At 47.9% G+C, this 15,179-nt stretch overlaps 1 protein-coding gene across 1 annotated transcript; it reads left to right on the forward strand.

Moving 5' to 3' along the window:
• Positions 1–273: 273 nt before the first annotated feature.
• Prkab2 (protein kinase AMP-activated non-catalytic subunit beta 2) lies at positions 274–14,596 on the forward strand. Its single transcript, XM_042680153.1, has 8 exons — positions 274–415; positions 904–1,078; positions 6,148–6,314; positions 7,313–7,406; positions 8,034–8,154; positions 9,443–9,576; positions 10,480–10,548; positions 12,054–14,596. The coding sequence occupies exons 2-8, from the start codon at positions 926–928 to the stop codon at positions 12,129–12,131; spliced, it is 816 nt and encodes a 271-aa protein (XP_042536087.1). The 5' UTR covers positions 274–415; positions 904–925; the 3' UTR covers positions 12,132–14,596.
• The last annotated feature ends 583 nt before the right edge of the window (positions 14,597–15,179 follow it).

Raw genomic sequence — 15,179 nt, forward strand, 5'->3', positions numbered from 1 at the left:
CGCCCCCTCCCCGCCTAGGTCCCGTCCTCTTCCCGTCCGTCGCGCACTGCCTGCACCTAGGCCACGCCCTCGTCCCGCCCCGCGCGCACAACCGGCCCTTCCAAGGCTCCGCCTCCGTCCCACCCCCTGCGCTGCCGGCTCCCAGGCCCCGCCCCTCCGGGGGACGCATGCGCTTAGGCACCATCGAGGTAACGGCGGCTAGAGCGGCGGGCCGCGGGGTGGCTGCACGGGAGCGCCGGGGGCGGGGGAGGCGGGAGGTGGGGCGGGCCCTGCGCCGCCGGCCTTGTAGCCATTTTAGGAGGAAACCCACACCGCTCTCCGGGGCGCGGCTTCAATTTCAACAACTTTATTGGCGCCCTCGCTTGCAGCTCTGCCCTCGCCTAGCGGCCCCGGAGCAGGGAGCGCGGCTCCGGAGGTGAGGGGCGGCTGGTGGTGGGAACGCCGGGCTGGGTTTGCGGGGACCCCGGCGGGGAGGCTGACAGGAACCCTGGGGGGTGGGGTGGCGGGGAGCCCGGGGGGGGGAGCGGAGACCCGGGGGGGGCGGGGATCCCGGGGAGGGGCTGTCGGAGACCCCGGGGGGCTGTCGGGGACCCCGGGGAGGGGCGGAGATCCCGGGGAGGGGCGGTCGGAGACCCCGGGGGGCTGTCGGGGACCCCGGGGAGGGGCGGGGATCCCTGGGAGGGGCTGTCGGAGACCCCGAGGGGCGGCGAGGACCCCGGGGGGCTGACAGGGACCCCGGGACGGGGCTGTCGGGGATCCCGGGGGGAGGGACTGTCGGGGTCCCCGGGGAGGCTGACGGGGACCCCGGGGCGGGGCGGCGGGGACCCCGGGGGAAGCCGGTCGAGGTGGGCGGCCTGACGCGCGGCGGTGTCCCCGCCGGGGCGGCCCCGCGCCGCGCCGCAGGTGCCGGGTTCCCGCCGCAGCCATGGGGAACACCACCAGCGAGCGCGCATCCGGGGAGCGGCACGGCGCCAAGGCGGCCCGCGCCGAGGCCGGCGGCTCGGGCCCCGGCCGGGAGCACAGGATCATGGTGGGGAGCACGGACGACCCCAGCGTCTTCAGCCTGCCCGACGCCAGGGTAAGGTCCCCGCGCCCCGCACGCGGCCCCGGCCCCGGGTCCCCCGCTCCCAGCCCGCCCCTTGCGGGGTGGCCGGGTTTGCCGGCGGGACATGGACCCCGGCTGCATTTCTCACCTTTGCCTTACAGTGTCGGAAGACACTACTTTTTCGGTGTGTCATGGTGCGTGTGTGTGTTTGTACGCTTGTACGCGTGTGTGCCTGCGTGGGTGGGTGTGCATGTGTGTGCGCGCGTGCGCGTGTCTGTGCGTGTGTGCGCTCCCGCACCTGTGGGGACTGGGTCTTGAACTCAGGACCTGGGCGCTGTCCCTCAGCTTTTCACCCAAGACTGGCGCCACTTGAGCCACACACAGCTCCACTTCTGGCTTTTTTTTTTTTTTGGTGGTGAATTGGAGATGGAAGTCTTCCGAATTTTCCTTCTCGGGGGCGATCCTTGGATCCGGGCCTCCTGAGTAGGATTTCCTGCGAGAGCCTGCATTCTGTGTGTGTCTCTGTGTGTGTGTGTGTGTGTGTGTGTGTGTGTGTGTGTGTGTGTGTGTGTGTGTTTATCTTCTAATAGGTCTGCACTTAGGGTCCGCCTCCCCTTTGATGTGGCTATAAGCAGCCACTACTTGTGTGGTTTGCTGGTTTTTGCGGGGGGGGGGGGGGTAGGGGGGAAATCAATGAAAGGGATCGGTCATTTGGTTGATGCCTCCCATGCACTGAGTCCTAGCCAGCCTTTCACACCAGCCACTTCGCGAGTGCAAAAGCGTGCAAAAGCAGTGATCCGAGGAGCTAAGGACGTTGCCTTGTGGGTAGGAGAACCCCATAGCTGCCCTGACCAGAGGCAACTTGCGTTTGCACTAAAGAAAAGGCAAATGGACCACAGCAGTGTGGCTACTGTGTTACAGTTTGTGCCAGTATTGGGGCCTGAACTCAGGGGCTTGTCCTCTTGCTTGTTTTTGTTTGTTTGTTTTTGCACAGCCTGGGGCCTCACCACTTGAGTGTCTTCTTAATTGGACACAAGAATCTCATGGGACTTGTCTGCCCAGACTGGCTTCATACCATGATCTTCAGATCTCAGCCTCCTGAGTAGTCAGGATTTCAGACTTGAGCTGCTAGCACTGTGCTACAGTTTCTAGACACAGTTAAAACTAGTTACACTTTCAATATTCGATACATTTACTTCCTAAGATAGTCTGGGGTAGAATAGAGAAGTAGGTTTGAGTGGAATGTGTTGGATTATTTCTTAATTGGATCACTTCCCTGCTAAACTGGGCTTTAGACAAAATACTCTGTGTGTGTGTGTGTGTGTGTGTGTGTGTGTGTGTGTGTGTGTGTGTGTGTGTGTGTGTGTGTGTGTGTGTACACTCAGAGCCTGGGTGCTGTCCCTAAGCTTTTTCACTCAAGGCTGATTCTATACCACTTGAGCTCCATTTTCTGGCCTGGCTTCAAACCACTGTCTCAGCTTCCTGAGTAGGATTTTAGGCATAAGCTACTGACAAAAATACCTTTATGTGCCACTTGGTAATTTGGATCCTCTGTTATTTGAATCCCAGTTGAGAATATCATCATCACTCGGAGGTTCTTTTCCATTTCTTTGTTTATTTGTTTCTCTCCCTCTCTCAGCTCAGGATTTCTTCCTCATCATCTGAACTTATTTCCTCAAAGCTCTCTCAGGATGAGAAGGCCTTGTGGTGGTTTTGCCCTATTCCTACATCAATGACTCAGGATTTAAGTACAGTCAGCCTGTTACACAGTCATTGGTATCCTGAATAAAAGATAGATTGCTCAGTGTGTGAATCAGACCTATTTTAGCTAATTCTTTCCTTCACCTCCATCTGGCCCTGTGTGAAATAAGAAAACAGGTTCAGGTACCTCCTAAGATGTCGTCCAGACTCCTAATTTCCACATCTTCAAACTGTAATTTGATTTCCTATTGGTTTCCCCGTGGTTTTGATGACTGCCCACTTGGAGTAAACAATCTTTCTGTTAGTAGCTACCACAGAAATGTCAGGTCATAAGTGGAAGGGCTTAGCTCCAGAGCTAGGCATATTAATAGTTTGCACTTTCAAATCCTAGACTGAAAATCCTGTCATTACAAAGTAGTGGCAGTGGAGCCATACTCCTCCATAGCCTCCTTTTTCAGTGGAACAGAAGACTAGATGTTGGTCCATTCTGTTTCTGTATTAGAGTCACTGAGACTGTTTAAATACTTTATGGGAAATTTGCAGCATAAAGGAGTATAGTGTAATGAATTCTCTATACCTGCTACCCAGTTTAAACAGTGGCCAAATAAGGAATGAATATCTTTATCATCTGTATCCAACCATTCCCCCACTCCAACCAAGTAAAGCATTAATATCTGTGAACCTTTCAGGTCATGCTTCAAAAGATGAGGTTTTTTTGTTTTTGTGTGTGTGTGGTATTGTTGTTTTATTTCAACTTAATTCAAGTATTATTACCTGGAAAGCTTTTTAAATAAGTAGACCCCAAAACTCTATATCTGATTTTGAATTTGAGGATTATTCAAATGTACATTTGAATATATAGTTGAGAATATAACACACACACACACACACAGAGGCATAGATATAGATATTCCCAAAACAAAGCTCTAATGTGACCAGTTAAGCAGAGAGATTTGTTCTGAGAATACAGAGAAACACGGTTCTGGCTTGAGTCAGTCCCCCTGTGCGATGTGATGTAAAAGTCCCTTCCTTTCTCCATTTACTCAGTCAGATGTTCCGAGTTTCTCACATCACAGTTTTGAGAAATACCAAGAAACAGTATGAAAGGTAGACTTCTCCATTTTGGAAAGCTCTAATGAAAGTCTTTTTTTAACCCACATTTTGTTTGGTAATAATCTTTTTTCTTTTGGATTTTTTAAGGCAGGGTCTCCATGTAGTACATGTTGGCCTAGAATTCAAGATTCAGCCCTGTATGCTGGTATTATAGGAGTTCACTAGTGAGCCTGGCCATTAGGTCATATTTTGAGTTAATTCTGTACAGTCTTATTTACCTTTTGTCTTGTCAGTTTAAGTCAGTCCGAAGTAGATTTTAAAATACATTTTCTATAAAGGGCCAGATAATAAATGTTTTCACAACTGCTCTCTTCTGCAGCTGGTGCAGGAAAGCAGCTATAGATAGTAGATAAATAAATGAGTGTTTATTTTACTATTTTTTTTTGTCTGTCGTGGGGCTTGAACTCAGGTCCTAGGAGTTGTTCCTGAGCTTTTCTGCTCAAGGCTAGCCTCTACCACTTTGAGCCATAGCTCCATTCCCAGTTCTCTGGTGGTTAGTTGAACCTCAATCCTCTGATCTCAGCCTCTTGAGGAGACCGGTGTGAGCCACCAGTGCCGGGCTCACTTCTTTTCTTTAGCATCCTTTAGGCCAGGGGTTGGTAAACTATAGCCAAGGAACCAGATACTTTCAGCCTCCTTCCCAGCCCCCAAATGCTTTCAGAAAATCTGGTTTCTTGTTTTGTTTTTTTTTAAATTAGTTACAACAAAGCCAGATACTGATGGCTCACCCTGTAATCCTAGATGCCTAGGCTGAGATCTGAGAATCGCTGTTTGAAAGCCAGCCTGGGCAGGAAAGTCCATGAGACTCTTATCTCCAATAAACCACTAGAAAACTGGAAGTGGCACTGTGGCTCAAGTGGTAGAGCACTGGCCTTGAACTGAAGAGCTGAGGGACAGTGCTCAGGCCCAGAGTTTAGGCCCCACGACCAGACAACAACAACAGAAAAAAACAGAAGTGAAGGAGTTATTTTTTCATAATTCCATATATCTCCTTCATTTGGTAATGGCACTGCTTTTGTTAAAGGAGAGAGAGAGAGAGAGAGAGAGAGAGAGAGAGAGAGTGTGTGTGTGTGTGTGTATGTGTATGTACCAGTACTAGAACTTAAACTCAGGACCTTATGTTCTTCTTGCTTAGCTTTTTCACTCAAGGCTGGTGCCCTACCACTTGATCTACCCTTCTATTTCTGGCTTTTTGCTGATTAATTTGAGATAAAAAGTTTCCTGGACTTCCTGCCCAGGCTATCTTTGAGCTAAGATCTTCAGATCTCAGCTTCCTCAATAGCTAGGATTATATGCATGAGCCACCAGCACTAGCTAGCATGTTGGATTTTTACCTTTTGCTCCTTGAGACTCCAAAATTGCACCCTGAAATAATTAGTATAAACTTGGCATAGATGAGCAAGGAAGTTTATAACCAACTCCCCAACTTTATTAAATCAATGATGTTGTTTTCACTGTATTTAGTTAATTATGGTGTTGGCTGTCAACTAGAGCCTCACCAGTGTTGGGCAGGTACTACATCACTGAGCCTCATCTCCAGTCCTTAGAACTTAATAGTAGAATTTTATTATGTTTTTCTTCTGGCATCATTGAGGATTGAACCCAGGACCTCACACATGTTAGACAAGTGCTCTACCACTTGAACCATGCCTGCAGCCTATAAGTTTAAAATTTTTCATGTCCCTTTATGTAATCTATGAGCTAAAATAGTTTATGAATTTTATTACAACTGGTAATTGAGAGTTGTTTATATTTGCTTTAGTTTAGACTTAATAGAACCATCTTTGTTTTCTTTTCTTTTTTTTTTAAAATGCTGTTACTGAGGCTTAAACTGAAGACTTGGGCACTGTCTCTTAACTCTTTTGCTCATGGCTCGTGCTCTACCACTTGAGCCACAGCTCCATTCTGGCCTCCTGCTAGTTAATTGGATATAGGAGTCTCCTAGACTTGTCTGCCCAGGCTGGCTTCAAACTTTGATCTTCAGATCTCAGCTTCCTGCATAGCTAGGATGACAGGTGGGGGCCGCAGGTAATCAAGCCAGGTGAGCCTGGGCTGTGGCAGGAAGAGTGACGTGTGCAGGTGGAGATCAGGCTGTGGTGTGAGCCGTACTTGAGCACAAGGCATTGGGCCGCTTGGTTCTTCATTAGTTCTTTTTCTGGAGAATTAGTTCAAAATAAACTTTTAAGGCTTACTTCCCTTCACTGTAGCCTAGCACTCCTAGCAAGTGACCTTTTAAGAACTCTCGGGTCACACTTATTATTCTAGGGATGACCTGCTCCTTCTTACAGCTCCCTGGAGACAAGGAGTTTGTGTCCTGGCAGCAGGATTTGGACGACTCTGTAAAGCCCAGCCAGCAGGCCCGGCCCACGGTTATCCGCTGGTCTGAAGGAGGCAAAGAGGTCTTCATCTCTGGGTCCTTCAACAATTGGAGCACCAAGATCCCACTGATTAAGAGGTGAAGAGAAGTGTCTTGGTTGAGTCTACATTGAGACCTGATTCCCTTCCTTAGAAGAGACACCAGGCCTCAGGGGAATTTGTAGTGGTCCAGTGGGGGATATTCTTTGCAGGTGTGTTCTGCAGTGTGGAGGAGGCTGTCTGAACTGGCAGGGCTCTGTTGCTCTGATTTCTGTATTTTGTGTGTGTGTGCTTGTGTGTGTGTTGTGTGCACGTGCCTGTACTGGCAGCTGAACTCAGGGCCTGGGCAGTGTTCCTTAGCTTTTTTCTGCTCACAACTGGCATTCTACCACTTGAGGTGCACCTCAATTTCTGGCTTTTTACTGGGTAATTGGAGATAAGAATCTCACAGACTTTTCTGCTCTGGTTGGCTTCAAACCAGAATCCTCAGATCTCAGCCTTCTGAGCAGCTAGGATCACAAGTGTGATTCACTGGCACTCCGCTGATTTTTGTACTTCTGACTTCACACATGGTGAAGTCTTTAATGTCTTGTAAGGCAATAATGAGTTATGTAACTGGTTGTTAAATAATAGGTCACAGGACAGAAGAGGCTCACCCTTCTGTAGTAGCTTATGGTACCTATGTTCATTTATGCGTTGATTTTGTGGTAGTGGGAGTTGAACCCAGGGCCTCACACTTGCCAGGCAGCTCTGCCACTGCAGCTATCCCCTTCCTTGTGACTCCACCTGCCATCTGATTAGTACCTGTGAGAAATCTACTGGAACAAAAGAGCTGGGCTGAGGTGACTCTCTGGGGGAATCGTGGTCTGCTATTTGTCTCCGATATTGGTTAAGAAGTCAAGTTATGGGGAGAGGTTGGCGAATACATGTTGAAGGTGATGCAGAAGGAGCCCGGGTCTCTATGCTGTTTTGTACACAAGGGCTGCAGTGGTTTAGGAGTGGGGCAGGCGGTTGGCACTGCACTGTGATCACCATGTGTGTTTTCTGTCTGTTTTCTAAAAGGAGCCTGGCCTGCTGACATTCTTCTTTCTCCTGTAGCCATAATGACTTTGTTGCCATCCTGGACCTCCCCGAGGGGGAGCACCAGTACAAGTTCTTTGTGGATGGACAGTGGGTTCATGATCCAGCAGAGGTAAGGTCTTGATCTCCTGGGAGCCACTGATGCAGCAGCCTCCTTTCAGCTGCTCTTGCTGTGGAGATGGATGGGTAACAGCTCTCCTGTGCTAGAGGATCTCCCCTTCCCAACTCTCTTTCTCTTCCTTTGTCTGTCTTGTCTGTCTGTCTCTCTCACCTGTACCAAGGTTTGGACTCGAGTCTTTCGCTTTGTAGGCTTCCTTGCCTACAAAGTGGCACTCTACCACTTGAGCCACATCTTCAGTCTGGCTTTTTGCTGGTTAATTGGAGATAGAGCTTTTCTGTCTGAGCTGCCTCCAACCTTAATCCTCTGGACCTCAGCCTCCTGAGAATAGTAGCATTACAGGTGTGAACTACTAGTGCCTAGCTTAGAGGATTTCCTCTCTTGATAAAAGATGGGAGTGCTGACTACTATTTGTTTTTATCATAAAGGTGATGTACAGAGGGGTTACAGTCACATAAACAATAAATCCATTTCTTGTCAAATATTGTTACCCTCCCCCTCGTTTTCTCCTACTTTCCCTCCTGATTGTCTTTTAACTTTTAGTAGAAACAGGGGAGAATGGGGTAGAAGAGATGGATTTTCAAATCCATAATTTATTCATTTTTTTATTCACTGTTTCAGCCTGTGATTACCAGCCAGCTCGGCACGATTAATAATTTGATACATGTGAAGAAATCTGATTTCGAAGTGTTTGATGCCTTAAAGCTAGATTCTATGGAAAGCTCTGAGACGGCTTGTCGAGGTACTTTTGTGGCATTTGATTTCTTACTGTGTCTTTTGTAATGCATATTTCTTTCCCAGAAGATGTTCTTGTTTGGTTTTATATTTCCATTTCTTTGAGGGAAACTTCTGATTCTTGTATTTATACACACAGCAGAGAGAACTATCACACAGGTCTCAGCTATTGTATGTCCCTCCCCTTTATTACAGGTAATGCTCTTTCCTTTCTGTTTTTGTTGTTGTTGTTTTGGGTCCAGTTGTGGGGCCTGAACTCAGGGCCTGGGCGCTGTCCCTCAGCTCTTCAGCTCAAGGCTAGCACCCAACCACTTGAGCCACAGCGCCACTTCCAGATTTTTTCTTTTTGCTTATGTGGTGCTGAGGAATCAAACCCAGGGCCTCAGGCATGCAAGGCAAGCACTCTACCACTGAGCCACCTTCCCAGCCCTCCTTTCTGTTTTGTCTTTCAGAGCCTACCCATAGCCTATTACCTGTTGTTTGTAAGCTATTTAGTAATGTCTCAGGTTTTCTGTTAGCATTTGCTCATTACCAGTCTGTGGTGTCACCCAGCAGATGCTAGTTCTGCCTGGCTGTCTACTAAGTCTCCAGAAATTTCTGTTGTCAGTTGGAGAGATCAGTTTTATACATTAATGACTCCTTGGTAGTAAGTTAAAAAACGAAACATAATTCTGAATGCAATTGAAATTCTGTGTTTGGCTTAAAACCCATTAGCACCCCATTTTATTAGGGGAGCTACAGATAATGGATTTTAATCTGCATTCATGTGACATCTAGTCATGTATGTGGCTTTGAGAAAATCATTTCACCAATTTGTGGGGTTTTAAGTTTTGGGGTTTGTGTGTGTGAGAGTGTGTGCGCGTGTGTGCGCTCACACGCACGTGTGCCGGTACTGTGGCTTGAATTCAGGGCCTGAGTACTGTCCCTTAGCTCTTTTGCTTAAGGCTAGTGCTCAATCACTTGAGCCACAGCTCCACTTTTTTCAGGTTAATTGGAAATCGGAGTTTCCTGTATTGTTCTGCCCAGGCTAGTTTCAAACTGTGATCCTTAGCCTCCTGAGTCACTAAGGTTACAGGCATGAGCCACCAGCACACAGGTCAGAGCTGAAGTTGTGGACCCCTCATCTTTTGTTACTTAACATTGTAAACCCACTAGGTCACAAGCTTCTGATCTGATACATGCATACATAAACATATATATATGCATATTTATATAGTATGTGTTATTGGTCATTATTTCCATGAATTATTATTAATTCTTCAACTTGCCTCAACATTTTTGTAAATATCTTTCAGACCTGTCCAGCTCACCCCCAGGGCCTTATGGTCAAGAAATGTATGTGTTTCGATCTGAGGAGAGATTTAAATCCCCGCCCATCCTCCCTCCTCACCTTCTCCAAGTTATTCTTAACAAGGATACCAATATTTCTGTGAGTATCCTCAGAATATTACTAGAGCACCTTGGAAATCTCTAGGGTATTTGGTTCACATTTCAGTAATCCTGTAATTTGGGATTATTACGCAGGTATGTTGAGATTATAAATCATAAACATATCAATAGCATTATAGGTTTCTTTTTTGCAAGGCTGAATTGTGGCTTTTTTAAGGCCTCTATATAAAAATTTATAGTTGTCTCTGTTCCTAATAAAATCTGAACCAAACTATGCTAGAACCAATTTTAGGACTCCTATTCCAACACAAGATAAAGAGAGGAGTACTTAGCGTTTGGGAGTATATAAAATAATTGGTTTTGTTTCTTTGTTTTTGTGTTGGTTTGGGGACTTGAACTTGGGGCTTTGAGCTCTTGCTTAGCTTTTTGGCTCAAGATTGGCACTCTACTACTTGAGCCACACCTCCTTCTCAATTTTTTGTTAGTTATTTGGAGATAAAAGAGTCTTGGATTGGGGCTGAGAAGGTGGCTCAGTGGTAGATCGCTTGCCCTGCATGCATGAGGCCCTGGGTTTGATTCCTCAGCACTACATAACAGAAAAAAAAAGCCAGAAGTGGTGCTGCAGCTCAAGTGGTAGAATGCTAGCCTTGAGCTGAAGAGCTGAGGGACAGCGCCCAGGCCCAGAGTTCAGGCCCCACGACTGGACCCCCCCCCCCCCAAAAAAAAAAAAAAGAGTCTTGGATTTGCCTCTCCGGGCTAGCTTTGAACCAGGATCTTCATAGCTCAGCCTCCTGAGTAGCTAGAATTATAGGCATGAGCTACCAGTACTTGGCTACAGCTCTTAACAACCTCAGAGAACCCTGAGGAAGAATAAAGTTTGTGAGTTAGTGGGCAGGTGTCTGTGCTCTTAATCCCATGTGGTGATGGTTTTTTTCTCTCTCAGTGTGACCCTGCCTTACTTCCGGAGCCCAACCACGTTATGCTGAACCATCTCTATGCACTGTCCATTAAGGTAAGTGACCACCTACTTCCTTGTGGCCCCTCAGATGAGAGGGGACAGGGCACCGGGTAGGTGGCTTGTTTGTAAATCTCAGCTTCTATATCTGTGTCTGGCAAGCTGAATTACCCAGTGACTGAATGGCTTCTTTTTTTCCCCTGGTTTCTCTTTTGGTGACTAGAATTACCTTAATGGTAATACATAAAATTTAAAGACTACATTACTGAGTTTTATTTTCATAATGACTTCGTGCGGTATTATTTTTAACCCCTGTTTTAAAGATAAAGAAACTAAGGCTCAGAGAAGGTCAGATTGCCAGTAAGTAGCAGAGCCAGGACTGTGGTCGGGTCCTCTTGTCAGGACTCCATATTCTCTCCCATGCATCCTGGTGCAAGTCTTTGTCTCACTGCCCATGTCTATGTTTTTACTTGCCCCACATTTGCTCTACGTCATCTGCATCTACTCCAGTTTGATTGCCAATCCATTTGTTGTGGGTCACGCAGAATGAAGGAAGGCCAGAAGATACGCTGGTTTCTGTATTCGATTTGATTTGCTTCCATTCTTTGGCGTCTCAATACTGAATTTTGCCTCCTGTAACTGCTCCTTCATGTCAAGGCCTACTTGGTTCTCCCTAATCTTTAACGCCTACAAAGCGGTACCTTGTGCTCCTCCTGGATGGTTTGACCTGAATGTAAGGTCTTGATCACTGTTGTCCAGAGAGTGCCTGATCCACCAGATTGGTGTTGGTTCCACTCCCTCCAGGGCAGAGCAGACTTTGAGTTCATCTCTGGTACTAAATGGAAAGTGGACCTGCATCAGGGCTTGGATCATTTCCCGTTCTTCACCCTGTATGTAAGGATTCTTCCTAGAAGTGGATGCTAGTTTTAAGCCTAGTCTTAGAATTGGAAGCAAGGAAGGGAGCAAGGCAGGAACCTTTTTGTCCCATGTCCTGTGCTGTGGGTCTGAGCCACCTCCCTTGATCATAACCAGAGGCCAGGGTGATATTCATCACCATCAGGATGTTAGGTGTTAACCTTCATATGACAAGGAGGAGAAAAGGCTTAGGGACCTTTAAACTGGCTACCCAAGGCCACAATTACAGTAAACCACGGGAAGTTGGATTAGAACTGACATTGATATGGCTCTAAAAGCACACTAATATCTGTTAAAAGCCAGTGCTCCCAGGAACAGTGGTTCAAGTCTGTAATTCTGAGTACTTAGGAAGAGATTGGAGGATGACAGTTCAAAACCAACCAGTGGCTGGGCAGAGTGGCATGTGCCTGTCGTCCCAGCCACAGGAGAAAGCATGAACAGGAGGTAGAGATCCAGGCCGGCTCAGCATAAAGAGATAGCCTATCGCAGTAGTAACAGCCATGGAGTGGTGGTTCACGTGATAGGGTACAAGGCCCTGAGTTCAGCCCTTAGTTGAAGTCAGTAAGTAACTGGAAGGACTCAGGACCAGGAAGGGCCGCCCACCCCGAATGGATGCACCAAATGAGCTGCGTCTTCTTCCCTCACAGGACAGCGTGATGGTCCTTAGCGCAACCCACCGCTACAAGAAGAAGTACGTCACCACGCTGCTGTACAAGCCCGTCTGAAGACGCTGCCCTTCCCCACAGGCCAGCCGGCTCCCTTGCCTCTTAACTGAGCCAGTCTTGTCTCTGACTGGAAGGCTGATTTGCTTTGAGGCTGATAATGTGTGTTCAGAGCCTCCCAGTAGGAGGCTCTGCTTTTGCATTTGGTTGCAGATGAGAGCTTTATGAGTTCATGGAATTTATTTTAAGATAAAAAAAAACCCACATATATGTATATATACATATGAGAGGAGGGCTGTGGAAGCTGCCGGGCCCAGCTCCATGTATTCTCTCTCCCCCCAGACCTGGTTGGGGACTGCAGGGAGAAGTAGACAGGAAGCTTGTTTTCCTCAAGCGAACAGCAAACTCGTAAGTCCTTGCTGGGGGGCGCTCTCCCGCTGCGCCGGTGAGTGTGTCTCCTCTCCAGCTGCTGGCTGCAGGTGCTCCAGGCGCCTCCCTAGCGTGGGCCTGCTGCGTCCCCAAAGTGTGTCATGCCGTCTTGTGGTCTTTTACAGGACATCAGATGCCCCTTTTCCTCTCACCTCCCTCCTTTAATAGCCGCCTTCAGATCCCACACTCCACCACTCTAATGCCAAACCCACTGGGCACGTGACTCTTTGAAAAGTAGTGTGGACGTCCCACTATGATGCCTGGACTGCCAGGGGCTCCCCCTGAGCCCAGCCCCTTTACTGCACCACCTGTTCATCTCTGCTGAGGAAGATCTGGCTCCGCATTCTAATAAAGGCCACAGCTTGGCACATGGCACGTTTTCCGTGGTCTTCCCCCGAGGCCTGGCCTGCATCCGGTTCCAGCAGACGGCTCTGCAGGTGGGTGTGGAGCCGGGGAACTCCTCCAGGCCTTGTGCCATGCCTGTGTGTTTCTTTACCTGCATTAGATCCCCGTTCATTGTGACTCATTTGATACATAGACCAGATTCAGTAAGAAGTGTCTCCAACATTCATAGCCAAGAAGAGTATAGTTCTTTGCACTGTTAATTAGATCATTTACTTTTTTTCCCCTCTGCCTCTTCTTTTTAAACATGTTTGGTGGTCAAGTAGTGGCACTGAGTTCTGTTTATGGATTGAGAAGTATTTAGTCTGCCTTGGGGTGTAGAGAGAACATTTCCCCAGGTGTCTAGTGCTTCCATGTTACAGATGAGTGCAGTCAGACATTCACATGGAAGGAGGCCAAACACTTGATGGCTGAGTGACCCTTTGATTCCTAGGACCCGCTGCACTGATGGGGGCCTTGCCCGAGCTCATGCGGAAAGCCGGTCCTCTTTGGGTTCTTTTGATCTGGGGCATGAGGCTGACGTGTGTGGGTGGTTTGGCAGGAACACAGTGTACTGTAAGTGGGGTTCATTGGTGGAGGGAAGGCTGCTCTCGCCATCCAGGCCCTGTCTGTGGAGTCTTCCACGCCCTCTTCTCAAAGGGCATGCCATTTTCCAACTCCAGGCCAGGGTCTGTCTTGACCACTCAGGACTGGTGTGCTCGGTTGTACTAGACGTTTGTTACTTGGTGCCTATGAGGTGATTGGGCCTCCTAGGCGGATTTAACACCTTTGTTGCTATGTGAAGATTTTGCTGTTCTCAGATTGCTTGTTAACAGTATTGAAACATTGTGTGTGTGTGTGTGTGTGTTTGCACGCATGCGTGTGTGTTACAGCGTTCACTCCACAACAGTGTATGGGCAGAAAAGGAGTTGAGGCTCAGGCTTCTCAGATTCTGTGAACTGGGTCTAGCTCTGGTGATCTTCTAATCCAGGGATGGCTAATTTTTAATTTTCTAGTTGAGTCTGGCTTTGACTATCCTCAGATCTTCCTAATCTGGAAATGTGCAGAGAGGTCAGCTTTCCAGGTTCTGAAGTGATCTCAGCCAGATGTGAAGTGGGAGCCTCCCAGCTGGTGAGGAGGGGGAGCCACCGGGGGAGAGGAACTGGCTAGTAGCCCATCCTGCCCCATCCCTCTCTGTCCTGCTAGGGGTGGCCCTGAGAAGCCCCGGTCTGTCACTAGGAAAGTAGTGGAAAGAGGGTAACCCAAACTGACCTATGTTTTGTTCTAGTTAGTTTACGGGATTGTGTATTTTCTGAACAAGAGAGTTTTAAGAAATGAATAAAGGAAAAAAAAAGTGTAGTTTTTCTTTTTCTTTTTTAACATATGGAATTGTACTGTTAAATAAAACCATAACCCTTAAGGAGGGTAGGCTACAATATGGACAGATAGGGATTGAGGTTATGGAGAAAGAAGAGCAGCTGAGCTGAAGAGTGATATTAAGAAAGTACACCTCGCCTTAACCAGAAGTTTGAGAAGTAGTGATAGGAAAAATGGAGGCCCAAGTAACTCCAAACTGAAAACATCCTTTTTTTTTTCTTTTTCTTTTTTATTTATACCATGTATTAGGGCTTAACTCAGGGCCCACACACTCTCCGTTAGCTTTTTAGATCAAGGCTAGTATTCTGCACCTCCTCTTCTGGCTTTTTGGTGATAAAAGAATGGCAAAGACTCTTTCCTTGGCTGGCTTTGAACTGTGAACCTCAGATCTCAGCCTCCTGAGTAGGGGATTCAGGTGTGAGCCACTGGCACCCAGCTCATCCTCTTCTTAAGAAGTAAAATCACCCATACCTGGTGATATGCATGCTTACTGTAAGAGCTTACCTCCTCTGCCTGCCCTCTGCCCTTTTTGTCTATGCTGTGACTGGGTCAGACTTCACCAGAATCCCAGACCAAGTATCAGATCCTCTAAGTCTCCTGGTGTGAGAGGTCGGCCTGGGTGCGGCTGGAGGCCAGCCCTTTGGGCCAGGCATGCTTCACCTAAGGGAGACAGGCTTCCATGGTAGAGAGCAAGAAGAGAAGAGGAGTGGCGAAGAAGTCCGGGTAGATCCGCCACCCAGGCCCACCGCATTCTTCTAACTAGTTTTAGTCTTGTAGATCTGCTGGGTCTGAGATGTTTAAAAACTTTGGAACCTACCTGTATTGTGTGCATGCAGGGAAAGCAAGTGTTGTGATGAACTCCACAACAGGTGTAGGTTAACCTGAGAGAGAAAGGAGCAGGCATGCTGATGGAGTTCCCTCCTG

Source organism: Dipodomys spectabilis, unplaced genomic scaffold (assembly GCF_019054845.1).
Source record: "Dipodomys spectabilis isolate Male_0828 unplaced genomic scaffold, ASM1905484v1 ptg000002l, whole genome shotgun sequence".
NCBI classification, from domain to species: Eukaryota; Metazoa; Chordata; class Mammalia; order Rodentia; family Heteromyidae; genus Dipodomys; species Dipodomys spectabilis.